Source organism: Suricata suricatta, chromosome 7 (assembly GCF_006229205.1).
Source record: "Suricata suricatta isolate VVHF042 chromosome 7, meerkat_22Aug2017_6uvM2_HiC, whole genome shotgun sequence".
Classification (NCBI taxonomy): domain Eukaryota; kingdom Metazoa; phylum Chordata; class Mammalia; order Carnivora; family Herpestidae; genus Suricata; species Suricata suricatta.
In genome coordinates, this window is record NC_043706.1 from 15,044,852 (window position 1) to 15,059,070 (window position 14,219).

Genomic DNA, 14,219 nt, shown 5'->3' on the forward strand with positions numbered 1-14,219 from the left:
GGTGGGGGTCAAGGGCACACCTGGGGTGAGTGCGGGGCAGGTGAGATGGGGTGGGGGTCAAGGGGTGTACCTGGGATGAGTGGGGAGGCAGGTGAGATAGGGGGTGGGGGTCAAGGGGCACACCTGGGGTGAGTGGGGGGGTTGGTCTGATAGGGGATGGGAGGCAGGGGGTGCACCTGGGGTGAGTGGGGGGCCGGGTGAGATGGAGGTGGAGTCAGGGGGCACACTTGTGAAATTAAAAAAAAACAGTAAAATTAAAACCAGACATTGACATATTTGGAAAATGCCCACATTTGCCCTCAAAGGTCAAGAATTCCTTGAGGTCAGAATAGGGCTTGGCTAAACCCCTCCCCCTTTAAGTATATCTAATGCACAGACCACCTCGCTAGTCATGAATGTTTATTAAGAACTTTGTTTATATGGGTTCTATTTACTGATATTTACCAAACTAGAAATTAACACAGATTATTAATTTACTTACCAATAATCATAGATCCATTGAATGTTAGGAAAAATAACTTTCAGAAACATTTGAAGATGGGCATCGCTTTACAGTTTTGTGAATCTCTTTAAGTGCCGGGTTTAATGGAGGGGAAGTTGCATTCTCGTCCCTCCCTGTACCCTGTGTTGTGGTGTCACTGTCACCCCGCTGTGTGGCCGTGAGAGTGAGGGGAGAGAAAAGGTCATCTCCGTTTTATTGTGAAAACAGTGTTGATGTCACAGGACCTCCTGGAGGGATCCTAGATTGAACCCAGGTGATCCCTGGAATTACTTCAAGAACTGCTGTTTTAGGGGATATTTGGGGATACGAAATGTTTCTAAGAATTCATATGCTTTCTTACACGAGGTCATCTTGACTCATGTTTTCTTGTTAAAACTTTATGCTAATTGTGCATGGTGAGGGAATGTGATTTATGTAGTGTCTTTGAGAGTGTAAGATTTCAGTAATCAGCTCACTGTCTTTGTCGCTGATGTGCGTGAGGCTCAGAGAGTGCCAGTTTTGGGGCCTCTTCTCAAAGACAGTCCTTGATTATATATTGAGTCATGTGAAGATGGAATCCATCTTCTTCATCTAAGGAGTGTGGACGGCTTTGATTTTGCACCTCTGACGTTCAAGCGCACGCCAGCTGCTTTAAGCGACTTCCTTAACATTCTGAACTCCTTCCTTCCCCACACTTCTCTTGATCCACGAGGTGGGGTGGAAATAAGATGACTAGATGACTAACTGATCCAACATACAAGTCCCTGAAGACCAGCTGGAGGATTTGAGGACAACAAGAATATTTTGTTGTTGTTGTTGATGAAAAGGTTTAGGAATTATTCCTTTTCCTTGAGGGCACGTGTGATCATAGTGGGTATATTTTATCTTCAGTTTGGTGTGGATCCACATAGGCATCTGAATCACACTTGCATCTGTAAAGAGAGAGATTCCTTTAAATGGGAAGCCAAGAGTTCCCTAAAGGCTTTATTGTGCTCCCTTGGGTCATGGAGGGCAGGCCTGTGGCAGACCGTGGGGTCCCCATTTGAGGTAGAAATTAGGGGGTATTCCTACAGCGCCTGCTGTTTCCCTTGACCTTTGCCGGTTCTCTTCGTTTCCTCTTCTCTTCCGGTTCCTCACCGGCCTGCATCTGCCAGTGGCTCGTAAGACAGCTCTCGAGTGTGGCGGGGCGTTGCGGGCGGAGCCGTGCAGTCCCACACCGAGGAGCGGCCCAGCTGGTGACCGAGGCTCCTCCAGAGTTCAAGCCAACCTCAAGTACAGTGTGGGGACCCTACCTGAACGACGTCACGTGTGCCCCAGAAGTTATGCCCCCTGAGATCTTTTTTTTTTTTTCCGAAGTCAGACGCTCAACTGACTGAGCCACCCAGGCACCCCCAGAGTTTGGGTTTTGTGCCTTAAATCCCATGTGTGTATATCTTACTTACCGTCCTAAATTTTACTTCCAGTTCCTGTGCATTAGTGCTCGTTAAATGGCTACATGATTCTCTTGTGTTGCCGAATCAGTTCATCTAAGCGTTGCCTGATGAAGATTTGTTGCTCTAATTCAGATGCTTTAGTGAATGCCTTCATACCTGTATCTTTGTTCCTTAAAATTATAACACGGGATGGAGACCTAGAAAGAGAATGATTGAGTCAAAGGTTAGGATTGTTGTGGCTTTTCCTAGATGTTGCCATACTGCTTTCGAGAAACCGTCCCCCAGCCTAGCAGCGGCAGGAAGGAACAGTGCGCCTGCCCACGCGCCCCCCCCCCGCCCCCCATGTTATTCTTTGGTCACCACCTCCGTGACGTTTCACTGCAGGATTTGAAACATGACTGCTGCTGCCCTGATCCCATCCCCTTGGTAAAGGAAAAGTCCATATGCAGGGAACCTGGTGGCATAAGTATTTTTTTTTTCTTTTCAAGTTTTGTTTCCTTGCTTCTAGCTTTACCTGCCTTCCAAGCCGTGTTCCGTTGTGCTGCTGTGCGATCCTGCTGAATCAGGTCTTATCCACATGAGTCCTCTCATTAAAACCCCATTGCCATACTGGGAAAATATTGAAGCCCTTTAGTGTGATTTGGGGACATTTTAGGATCTGAACTCCCCCCACTGCCACCCCCTTATCCCGGGTTCCATCTGTGACTTTCAGCCTGTTTCCATATGACTTGGGTCTCTGGGACTATGACACGTGACACAGTATGCTGTATGTTCACAAGCAGTACGCTGTACATTGTTTATCTGTACGTCCGACTTTCCTGGAAAGTGTGGGTTCTTGGCACAAGGACTAGGTCCTGGTGATTGCGCTCTGTGCCCAGCCATGTGCGGTGACTGCTCAGTTGTTTTGAAAGTACTAGAGCTAAATTCTAGAGTTTTTTCATCTTAATATTTAGATTGGCAATTAAAAGAAGCTGCATCTCACTAAAAGAAGTTCTACACTAGCCGCGTGCCTTTAAGCTGTCCCTGCCTCAGTTTGCTTCTCTGTAAGATGGGCATAATAGTATCCACCTCCTAAGGTTATTGTGAGGATAAAAGGAGATTCTCCACGTCCGTGCACGGAACGTGCCTTCACCCGGTATTAGTGCACGATAAATTACTACCATCATTTTCCTTTCTCCGTGAGGTTTTGGTGCAAACAGAAGAATGGTCTGCCTTGAGACCTGGGCCCGCAGCCTTTCTCCTTTCTGGTTGCGTGTCCACGTGTGTAGACCCAAGAGGACGGTTTTGTGCTTAGAAGTTGTTGTGTGCCAGTTGTTCCTTGAACGGTTCTTTCGTGTCCTTCATCTGTAGGACGGGGATGGCCCCTCAGTAGATGGTTGTGGGTAAGCTACGTCCTGAGCAAAGGTCAGTGTTTGGAAATGAGGTGATTATAGTTACCTTCCCAGGATACAGGGTGTTCATATTCTTGCCATCAGTAGAGCGGATGGCGGGGGGCCGGGAAGCAGGACGGAGTGGCCCTGCGAGCCGCTGTCGTAAGCAGCAAGTCCTGTGATTAGCGGGCGTGTGAAGCTTCCGCCGTGTACCCGGTGCCTGTGAGTAGCTGCAGGGGACTCAGAGTAGTGTAATGAAGAACTTTTCTCTAGAGAGACCTTTCAGCCTAAAAATTGGGACAAGCTGTCGATCACAAATGAAATACTCAGCAGCGTAAGACGGTGGACGAGCCGCATGTTCTCTCTGAGAGGCAGGTGTGCCCGTGCCCACAGCCCCAGACTGCTGGGCACCTGCTGTATGCGCAGCCCCCCTCCCAGCTCCCGGGGTGCTGGCCTGGGGACCAGCAAGCCCTTCCCCCGCGGCCGTGCTCGGAGCAGCAGTGAGCCGAGCAGAGGCCGGCAAGGCAGCTGGACCCGGGGAATTTGCTTAAATTCCAGTCTTCTGCGTGTCCGTGATTCGCATTGTTAAAGCGGTGTTAACCGAATGCATCGACTGACACTTTGCTGAGCACCGTGCACGTGGGCCTGCTGAGCTGGGCAGGCGTCTCTCTGGAACTCTGCTCTGGAGGAGGGCGTTGACTTTAGGCCAAAGACGACGACCCCATGCACTGAGAGGAGAATGCCGGACCACGCCAGTGTCAGGGAGCGTCCCAACCCCCAGGGGGCAGAGGAGGAACTGGCCCAGCATGCGCCAGCTCCCACAGAAGGGGGGTCAGTGCCTGCATCCCTTCCTTTAGGAAGGTGGGCGGGGGAGCTCGAGGATGGTTGGAACTACCGAATGTTCCTGAAGGGAAGCCAGTTTAATTTTTCATTCCCGAGTGTGAGACCATGACATGCAGTGAGATGGGTCCAGTTCCCGCATCTGTTTAAAAACATAAATAGGCTCTTTTTACAAAGTCAGATTCCTCCCAGTGGTAATAAATCGTCGAGCACCTGAAGATTTCTGTCTTGCTCTTTAATTAGGCCATTCCACCAGAATTTGTTTTAATTTTGCTGTTGGGGGGGGGGGGGGGGAGGAGGTTCAGATTGGTGTTTACAGTAAAGAAAAAGGAAAACGGATTAGGCTTAGTTGCATAATCTTGTTAAAAACACCTAGCCTCCTAGTCCTTGGGGTGAGTGGGTTTAAATGTTGCAGCGTCTCGGCCGGAAGGCTTTGTGTCTTACTTATGTCTCCACCTCGCGGCTGTGGGGACCACAGGAGCCTAAGTGACGTAAAAACCAAACTTTGTTTTCAACAGGATGCATTCAGTTTACTCGCTTACTCGGATCCTTGGAACAGCCCGGTTGGAAATCAGCTTGACCCAATTCAGAGGGAACCTGTGTGCTCAGCCCTTAACAGTGCAATATTAGGTGAGTGGGGCTCCGCCTCTCCTGGCCGCTCTGAGCAGCTGCGCTGGGGCCTGTGCTGGGGTCTGTGTTTTGGGAAAGCCTAAGGGAGATGTTTTCCGCATTTAAAAAAAGTTAAGGTTATTTCAAAATATAAAAAACCTTCCCCTCCATGATCTCAGTTCCAAGATTAAATGGATTCAGCTATAATAACAAACACAAAGCAGGACCCTGCGATAGACCTTGGCCAGTCTGGAGAAGGGAAGGGTGCGCGCACGTCAGGGAAGCATTTCTGGACTCGGCCGCACGTGCCACAGCTTCCCCTGTGCCTGGGGCACAGACGCGAGGGCCCTCGGTGACTGCGGCCGCGCTGGCAGCACCGGCCCTTGGAGTAGCGTCCTGCCTGCATGAAAGCCAGCTGGTTCAGCCGGGTGCCCTGACCAGACAAAAGGTGAACAGCAGTGTCAGTGGTGGCTCTTAGCCGGAGGGGAGCGTGAAGGGAGAGACTGCGGCTTGCTGTTCCCCGGTCGGTTGCTGTTCCTGTAAATCGACTCACTACAGAGTGCGTGAGTGCGATTACAGCACTTCTGTCCTAAGGATAGACTTTCTCTCTGAATTCCGTAACAACCCGGGCATTTACATATAAATTCTACAGGGTGGTTTAACCTAGAACTGTATCTTCTCTGGGAGATTCTTTTCAAAGGTAATCTGCAGTAGAGTGGCTTTCGACCTGACCTTAGCGTCTAATTCCCCGGGTAAGTGAGACTGCACTTGGTAGAGTCTTCTCTTCGGGCTCTTAGCAGCCGTCGTAGCCGGTGTGTGGGGCATGAGAGCGGGGCGAGACCGGAGAGGAAGCACGTGTTCACATACGGCTTCATCCGTGTGTGTTCATTACGGTTGACGCTTCAACAACGTGGGACCGGACGCCAGCGCCCCCTACACCCGCCCCCCCCCCCGCACAAAACTTTGCGTCTAACTTTTGACTCCCCCGAACTTAACTACCGGCACCCTACTGCTGGCTGCACGCCCGGCCGAGAACGGGGCCCGTGACGGACCCAGGTGTGGTGGGCGACAGAGCTGCAGGTGCAGGACACCAGAAGGGCAAAGCCAGCTCCATTCCTGGACAGAACGCCCACCTGGAAGCGGGTCTGTCTAGCTCAAACCAGGGCGAACGGGTAGTTCTTTGTGTGAAGGTAGAATAGTGGGGGGGTTGCGATGACACTAAGGGGAAAGAAGCGTCTGTGGTGGTGGTTCTGTAAGTTGAGAATCTGTGTTACGTGAATTCTCTTTGGTTAGTGTGTTGTATTCTCATGAAATCCACTTAGCTCTGTTGGTAAAAACAGCGCAGTAATGCTGGGATTGTAGGGTAAATTATGATCTGCTATGGTCTTTTGGAAATTACTACAGCCTTCATATTTAGGTAATGTATTTGTAAAGAGTTTTTGAAGTAACCAGTTTTCTTAGACTAGTTTGTTATGTCAAATTTTTTAAGGGAATTATTTTTTAATGTTTTATTTATCTTTGAGAGAGACAGCGTGAGCAGGGGAGGGTCAGAGAGAGAGAGGGAGACACAGAATCCAAAGACAGGCTCCAGGCTCTGAGCTGTCAGCACAGAGCCCGATGCGGGGCTCAACCCTGTGAACCGAGAGATCATGACCTGAGCCGAAGCCGGACGCTCAACCGACTGAGTCAGCCAGGCGCCCCAGGGAATTCAATTAAATACTACATTTCGCAGGGCCGTTCTGCAGGATCTGTGCGCCCCTACCGTGCTACATATTACGTAAGCTCAGCTGTCCCTGGTACCTAAACTTGTGTTCAGAGGATTCCTGCAAAATTCACGACGCACTTATTATTAAATTGCTGCGGACGAACATGCGCATGCTTATAAATACCGTGCTGTTTTACATGGTGTCCGTAAGTAGTGCTGAAACTGTTGTACATGGATTGCATGCTAGTTCCACATCCAAACAGCTTGAAAGCTGCCTCTGCCCACGTGCCTCCCGCTGCTGCTCTTCCAGCAAGATTACCTCCCTGCGAACCATCAAGAGACATTTTTGGGAAAAAAGCTTCCTTTTCCATTTTCATCCCTTCTTATGTTGATTTTGTATAAAAATTCAACGTCTGGACTCAAGATGGAACTATAAAGTCCATCCTGCCTAGAGCTGAATCACCGTCAGAGTTCAGCTAAACAGTGTCTTGCCCAAGAACAGCCAGGACTTTATTAATTCGAAGCCACAGACCACTTTTAAGTCATACTTTCTCACCGATCTGCGTACCTTGGAATCAAAAGTAGAATTAAATGGGGGCACCTGGTGGCTCAGTTGGTTAAGCGTCCCGACTTCTTGATTTCGGCTCAGGTCCTGACCCCAGGGTCATGGGATCGTGCCCTGTGTCAGGCTCTGAGCGGAATGTGGAACCTGCTTAAGGTTCCCTCTCCCCCACTCATGTGTGCATGCTCTCCCTCCAAAGTAAGAGAATTAAGTCGTGTGGAGCCTTGCCGGCCAGCATCCTGGTCTTTGCCCTCTGTTGTCCACTGTGCCTACAAAGGACTGAGGAGTAACTTTATTAATTGGCAATCTACATAAACTTAACATCCGACATCTCCACCCAGGGAGAGGGCACTAAGCTTCTAGGAACTTGGCCACTTTCACCAGTAGTTCATTTTTTTCACTTCTGGCAGAGAACACATTTTGATGATTAACTACATCTGTACCATAGCTGTCTGACGGACTTCTCGTATGTAGGACACGGAGAACAAATTGGCGTTTAAAACATCCTTTTCTCTACCAACTGTAAAGTAACTCCCTCCAAGGGCACAGGGTGGTTTTGCTTTCCTTTGTCTTGTCTCCGGGCCACCATCACCGTCTCCCTGGGAACCCAGGTACCACTCACCAGTACACCTTGGAGACCTTAGCCAGCCTCGGCTGGGCTCTGTCCCCAGCAGGGGAGGAGTCCATCAGCGGGACTTTTAACACAAAGAGACCCTGGGCTTTCAGTAAGTCAGTTGACTTACTGAGTAGTCCGTGCTCCCCCACGGGAAATGTCCGGTGAGAAATGACCTCTCTCCCATCACAGTTAATACAGAAGTTCTTAAGTATCTAATTCTGCAAGAACTCTCCTTCACAGGCGAATACTCAGTACCCTTCTCCCTAGTCCGAGTAGCAGGGCCCCAAGACCTCCGTCCTCTGCTTAGAAATTCCCGTTGCTTATTAGGTAACAGCAGTGTAGGCACTGGTAAGTTTTCAAGTAATGCAGTGTTTTCCCAGTCGAGGAGTTTTTGGAAAATGTCTCGCTAATTGCCGTTTCCCTGTTTTCATCATCTCTCCTCAGAAACCCACAATCTGCCAAAGCAACCTCCACTCGCCCTCGCGATGGGCCAGGCCACACAATGTCTCGGACTGATGGCTCGATCCGGAATTGGGTCCTGCGCGTTCGCCACAGTGGAAGACTACCTGCATTAGCTATGCATTTACGGGGCTCACGCGTATGTCGTGGCGTAGTCAACCTGGAAGTAGACCAGCTCTGCTGATTTGAAATTTAGATTTTTTTAATTATGTACTGGGGACAGGTTTTTGTCGCTTTACATTGCTTCCTAGTTTACAGCATGATGCAAATGATTTTCTAACTTGGTGTTAGGAGAAATTATTTTCCATCTTTTAACCTCTTAGTTGTCTAAGAGTTAAATATTACTGAATTTCAGACATTCAAATTGATCATCACAAATCCTTTTAAAACGATTACCTAAAAGAAACCAAAAAATCCTGCCGCCTTTGTCTGGGGGAGAGGGGGGAAGGAAACGGAACCAGTCGTGTTTGTGTTAGCATGTGGGTGATGTGAACTTCAATTTGGGGGAGGCTCCGCCCCCCGCCCCCATATAAGCATTCAATCAGTGTAACTTGCAAAACGCATAAACATCCGACAGTTTGAATTTATAGTGTTGATGGAAGAAATCATTTTTAATGTGTACTGTAAAACTTGAAATACTCAGGAGCTGAGTGAATATGTTTGTTGCTACTTACAATCCCGACCTGTTAGTCCCAGTAGTTTTGTTTTAACATGGTCTTTTTCAACTTTGTTTCCTGTTTAACTACAGCCGACTTCTGTTGTAGACTCACAAGTTTAACTGTTGTATTATAACAGTATTACATGTCAACAGTGTGGTTATGACCTTTATTTATATAAAAACCAAATATTTAGTCAATTTACCGTGTCTTAATTTAATCTTTGTACACCTTCCATTTTTAAGTGCTTAAATGAGTACTATATTGCAATAAAAATGTAGTGATATAATTAACCAGCCATTAAAAATTTACTATTACAGATACTGGAGTGTCAGTTGAATTTATATATTAGGTCCCTGCACACTTCTAATACAGAAGTGGAGCCATTAAAACGAATGGTCCCCACTATAAACCTGAGTCCTAGAACCCAAGACGGCCTCCAGTTCCTGGCCTCCCTTGATCAGGGTCCAGCCTGCCGCGGCGGGTGCCACAGAAAGGAGAGGAACTTCGTCTCCTGCTGTTCTAACTACGGTAATAACGATATGGCAAGTGGCCTGCCACCAAAGCAAAGCCTCCCAGACCGGGAACAAGTGACATTTAACCAAGATCACCTCATCTGGCTGACTTGGCACGGAGGCTTTAATCTTCCTCAAGAAGGAATACTGACGACCCCGAGATCCTGAGCTTTCAGCTACTTCCTCCCTGTTCCACAGCCTAGGAGGGGGCGTCTCCAAGCACCGACCCCTGTGCAGGCGGGAGCGGAGAGCGGAGACCTCCCAGCGGGCCCCGCCCGCACCTGCCTCGACGCCGCAGGTGGAAGATTAACGCGCAAACGCTCACAGGAAGGGGACCGTTCTTTGGACCACTTTTGCTTCCAGTGTCGTCCTCAGAAACGAGGCAGGGCCGTCCGGAGAGGATGAAAGGGGGCGGGGTGATTCCCCCAACAGACCTAGCATTTCCGCAAGAACCCTTCAAAACTCTTTATAAATGATTTATTAGATTTTTTAACAAGCATTTTCTATACCAAATAACTAGGTTCTATACATACAAGTTCTCATTCTTCATTTACTTCATTTGATTTACTTCTTAGAAGCTTTCATCTTTCTGATCATCCACCGTCTTTTAAACCTCTTGGCATTTTGTTTTTTCTGAGTTCCTGGAATAGAAAATTTTGTGCAATAAGAATATCAGATCTGAAATTCCCAAGAAACAATTCCAAAGTTTTCAAGCTCCTATGAATATAAATAATAAAATTAGGTCCGTTAAATCAAATTGTACAGATCGACCACGCTGATCTTTACTTTAGAACCAACTTTAGGGTATGATAAGGAAACCCTGATACTTCACGATTATCTTAAGTATTTACTACCTCTTTAAAAATACCTTTTCAATATATAAAAACTAAGAACAGAGCAGGCTCTTACCCCAAGCATTATTCAGAAACTGGGCTGCAGCCTTTTTCACTGGTAACCTCTTATTTTCAAGAGACAGGAACTTATTTACTGGAAAAGAGAATTCCTTATCACGTCTTTGTTGAACTTGCAGTAAAAAGTGAGAGGAACAGTCTGTAAAGAAATTACCCGTCGTCCTGTTCGTGCCGGGGCCATAGAGAGAATTCTGTATGAAGGCCTTCGCTGCTTGTTGCCTTGAATCTCTCAGATCTTGATCTTTTAGCCTTAGAGCCAAGTAGCTTTTATTTTGGCTGGTGACCAACACAAAAAGGCCAAAATGAGCAAATCCGATAACATGCTTAGTTTGAAAATTAAGTTTTGTTATTTAAAGTGAAAAAAACCCTAAAATCCTAATTTTCTGTATGTGCAGATGGTGAGTAAAACCACGTCACTGGGCTACTTGACTACAAATAGACTAGTGTTCGCATTTTGGAAGGCAGAGGTTTTACTTCTATGTAACTATCAGAATGCCCCCCCTCCGCCCCTTAGATGTAACCTCAAACTACTGCAAAGAAAATACCCCCTCCCCAAGCCAACCCTCTCTCAGGTCAGCTTTACATTCTCTGTGGAAAGAAGACCCTCCTTACCCGACAGACTGTACTTTCTGTAATTTAGCTTTCTTGGAATCACTCCCTTTTTCAGAGTCTTCATTTTTCTTCTGCAAATTTGCTTAAAAAACAAAATGGAGTTGATAAATATAAAACAAAGCAGAGCATTCACCGGACTGCACTTCAGCATGCACTAGCACCAACTTGGATGCAGTCTTTATTGTTAAGAAACAGAACAGGCCCAAGCTCCCCTGGGCCAGGCCTGTTCCCACACTCTCGGGGCCAAACATTTGGCTGCAAATATCTACAAATGCACCAGACACTCACAAGAGAAGTTATTTAAAGAACAGTTCATACCTTCTTTCAACTTCCCTGAGGATGTCTTTATGCTAAGGAAGAACAATAAAAATACTGGTTGGTGTGGCAGGTAGCGAAGATGACGGCACCCGTGAGCACCATCTCACCCGCCTTCACCAAGGCCTCCCCCCTGCATCACCACCCTCCTCCGTGTTTACTCAGGACGCTTAGGCAGTCCTGGAAGGCAGAAGTCCGTCCCCAGTGCACTGCTACCAGGTCCCTAACGAGGCCGTACCGGGATGGCGGTGTCAGAAGTGAAGACCTCCGAGCCCGTGAGCACGCTCTGGGGGCAGATGGCTGTGGTTAACAGTGAAGTGAAAGCCTTCAGAGAAAGGGAGCTCTGCAACCCCGTGTTCACACTACACGCGGGAGGCGGGAGGCCCCACAGGAAGTCACCTGCTCGGACACAGAGCAGGATGGAGACAGGGCGGCCTGGAGGAGCGGCGGGCTAACGGAGACGCTAGTGTAAGCCGGCAGAGCACACAGGCACCGCCCGTGCAGACACTTGCACAGAAGGAAAGCTACACTGAGGCGGCCGCGACGAGGTGGGGGCAGTAAGAGAAGGAAGAGGGGACAGCTGAGCTGCGCTTTCAAAGCGGAAAGGGGAGTGTGCCACCAGGCACGTTACTGGTATGTTTTACATACTCAGAAGTTGAACAGCTCTGTGGAAAAGTCTTACTGAAAACTGTGAGGACCATGGCCTAGGCAAGAAATACAGGACTCGGGACGTCCGGGTGGCTGTCCATTAAGCGACCGACTCCGCTCAGGTCTAGATCCCAGGGTTGTGGGATCGAGTCCCATGTCAGGCTTCTGAGATTCTCTCTCTCCCTGCCCCTCCCCTGTCCACACTGTCTTTTAATAAACATTTAAAAAAGAATGAACTACAGGACTAAACTTTTTTTTTAATGTTTATTTATTATTGAGAAACAGATCATGAGCAGGGGAGGGGCAGAGAGAGAGAGAGAGAGTGGGCGATACAGAATCGGAAGCAGGCTCCAGGCTCTGAGCTGTCAGCACAGAGCCCAATGAGGGGCTCGAACTCACCAACTGTGAGATCATGACCTGAGCCACACTTAACCGACTGTGCCACCCAGGAGCCCCAGGACTAAACTTCTGAACTTTAATAAAGCAGGAGAGGCCAAGAGAATATGAAAAAAAATAATAATAGTAACAATAATACCAACTATCTGGAAGCCTAAATTTATTAAGGTTTGATTTCAAGGGATAGAGAAGGACGAGAATGCACTGGCCTTTAACCATTCGGCACAGGGCCCGGCCGCTAAGTGACAGGAATGCAGCAGCAGGACAGGCTGGGAGCAGGGTCCCCAGAGCCTGCGGGCAGGTCTGCTCCTCCCCCAAATCCTCCAGTTCAGGATGTCATTTTATTCACTCCCCTGCCGGAGTCAGTAACTCGGAGGCTAGAGGTAGCTGTGGGGCTAACAAAAAGAAGTGCAGGGCTCCCGGGTGGCTCAGCGGGGTAAGTGTCTGACCTCGGCTCAGGTCATGATCTCCTGGTCTGAGCTCCAGCCCCCTGTCTGGCTCTGTGCTGACAGCTCAGAGCCTGGAGCCTGCTTCCATTCTGTGTCTCCCTCTTTATCTGCCCCTCCCCTGCTCGCTCTGTCTCTCAAAAATAAACATTAAAATGTTTTTTAAAAAGTAAAAGACAACAGTGGAGTTAATTCCCTCCACCTTTCCCACCAAATCCAACTTCCTGCTGTGTAGCCTTTTGTTTCATTCTCTTGATTATGTGGATTCAAACAAACGTGCACACCAGCATCCAATCCAAAGCCAGGTGTATGTAATGTAAGCAAGGCATAGGTAACAAGGATCCATTACTTACTTAGTCGGTGCAGCTGTAGTTAACTTCTCTAGAATGCTCTCTGGAAGGAGTTTTCTTTTCTTAGATTAAAACATTTAAAAATTAATCAGAGGTGACGTACATGACCACATGCCCTGGGCCGCTTCTCAAGTTTCTGACGCTAAGGACAGCTTTGCATCTGGACCAATAAACGAACGCGGCGGGACCCTGCCCCCGTCATCTCTAAGCTGTGGAGCGACTGGGCCCAAGGAGCTCAGGACCCGTCCCGTATTCCCGGGGAAGACCGACGAAGGCTGGGAAGCTTGTCCTCTGTCTCCCAGCCCCGAGGTCACTGCTCTACCATGAGCGCAATTAGGTCGCGTCCATCGGAGTCGGTTCCCTGCGGCCAGTGTGCCCACCGTTAGCTGCCGAAGCACAGATGTCCCAGGGGCAGCCCAGTTTCGGGCAAAGAAACTACCTCCGAGATACCGAACGCGGCCAGGCTTGTCGCGGCAGGCGGGTGCAAGCGGGCGGACCCCGCGATCTCACGCTCCCGACTCTGCCCACTCCCGTCTTCAAGTGAGATCGCAGCGCGGGCGCCTTCCCTCTGGCCGCTGTCCCGGGTATTAGCGCCGTTCCCCGCCCGCAGGTCGCAGCAGCGCCGCCACCAAACACGCGAGTCCCGCCCCAGCCGGGGGTTTAAAAAGGAGGCCGCCCTCCCTAGCCTCTAACCTTCTGTTCGATGAACAGCTCCTCGCGCCGCTTCCGCTTCTCCTTGAGGAGCGTTTTGTCCCTGAGAGAGAGAGAGAGAGAGAGAGAGAGAGAGAGAGAGAAGGGAGGGAGAAGGGAGGGAGAGAGGGAGAGAGGGGGAGAGAGAGAGAGAGAGAGAGAGACGCAAGTCAGTGCGGGGTGACACGCGCGGGCCGGGAAGGGGCGATCCCCCCGGGGCGGCTGCGGGCTCCGAACCTGCGCACCGACTCCCGCACCCGCCGCTCCGCCTCCCGTGCTTCCGCTTGGGCACTAGCGAAAGTCAGCTCCTCCGGGGCCTCGTCGTCGAACCCGTCGTCCCCTTCCTCGTCGTCTTCCTCCAGCGGCTCCGCAGCCGCGCCGCTGCTGGGCTGCCCGAGCAGCAGGCCGTGCTCCGCCGCCTCTTCCTCCTCCTCGGACGCAGGCTGGCCCTCGTCCACTATCGCCGGCGCCGGGACGCGAGACGCGCGCGGCCGCAGCTGCACCATGGCCCGTGCTGCGCCCGACCGCCTGGCCTCTGACCCGGAAGCGCCGCGCAAGCGCCGCGTGACGCCAAGAGCGAGCGCCGCGAGTTTGCCCGCCCCCTG

General features: G+C 49.8%; 2 protein-coding genes across 3 annotated transcripts in view; one reads left to right on the forward strand and one right to left on the reverse strand.

Annotated features, from left to right (window-relative positions):
• The window catches only part of RANBP9 (RAN binding protein 9), an 88,676-nt gene extending 79,622 nt beyond the window's left edge, over positions 1–9,054 (forward strand). Inside the window, exons 13-14 of the mRNA XM_029945563.1 lie at positions 4,643–4,754; positions 8,061–9,054. Coding sequence (XP_029801423.1) covers positions 4,643–4,754; positions 8,061–8,191 — 243 coding nt within the window. The 3' untranslated portion in view covers positions 8,192–9,054. The remainder of the gene's footprint in view (positions 1–4,642; positions 4,755–8,060) is intronic.
• Positions 9,055–9,706: 652 nt separating this feature from the next.
• On the reverse strand, positions 9,707–14,172 carry NOL7 (nucleolar protein 7). Of its 2 annotated transcripts, XM_029945564.1 has the most exons (9): positions 13,852–14,172; positions 13,618–13,678; positions 12,928–12,986; positions 11,323–11,370; positions 11,088–11,119; positions 10,770–10,851; positions 10,312–10,433; positions 10,156–10,233; positions 9,707–9,887 (listed from the first exon to the last, which is right to left on the reverse strand). In XM_029945564.1, the coding sequence occupies exons 1-9, from the start codon at positions 14,118–14,120 to the stop codon at positions 9,811–9,813; spliced, it is 828 nt and encodes a 275-aa protein (XP_029801424.1). In that variant the 5' UTR covers positions 14,121–14,172; the 3' UTR covers positions 9,707–9,810. The 2 variants fall into 2 exon arrangements, with proteins under 2 accessions (XP_029801424.1, XP_029801425.1); XM_029945565.1 differs by lacking the exon at positions 11,323–11,370 and having other exon boundaries at positions 13,852–14,171.
• Between the last annotated feature and the right edge of the window lie 47 nt (positions 14,173–14,219).

What these genes read in the sequence shown, in the direction of transcription:
- NOL7 (XM_029945564.1), bottom strand. Translation starts at nt 14,120, where the DNA reads ATGGTGCAGCTGCGGCCGCGCGCGTCTCGCGTCCCGGCGCCGGCGATA. An exon ending in CTTCTGACACCGCCATCCCG is followed by an intron (nt 11,120 to 11,322) that starts GTACGGCCTCGT and finishes GTTCTTCCTTAG; the next exon opens with CATAAAGACATCCTCAGGGA. An exon ending in CTCAGGGAAGTTGAAAGAAG is followed by an intron (nt 10,852 to 11,087) that starts GTATGAACTGTT and finishes TTGTTTTTTAAG; the next exon opens with CAAATTTGCAGAAGAAAAAT.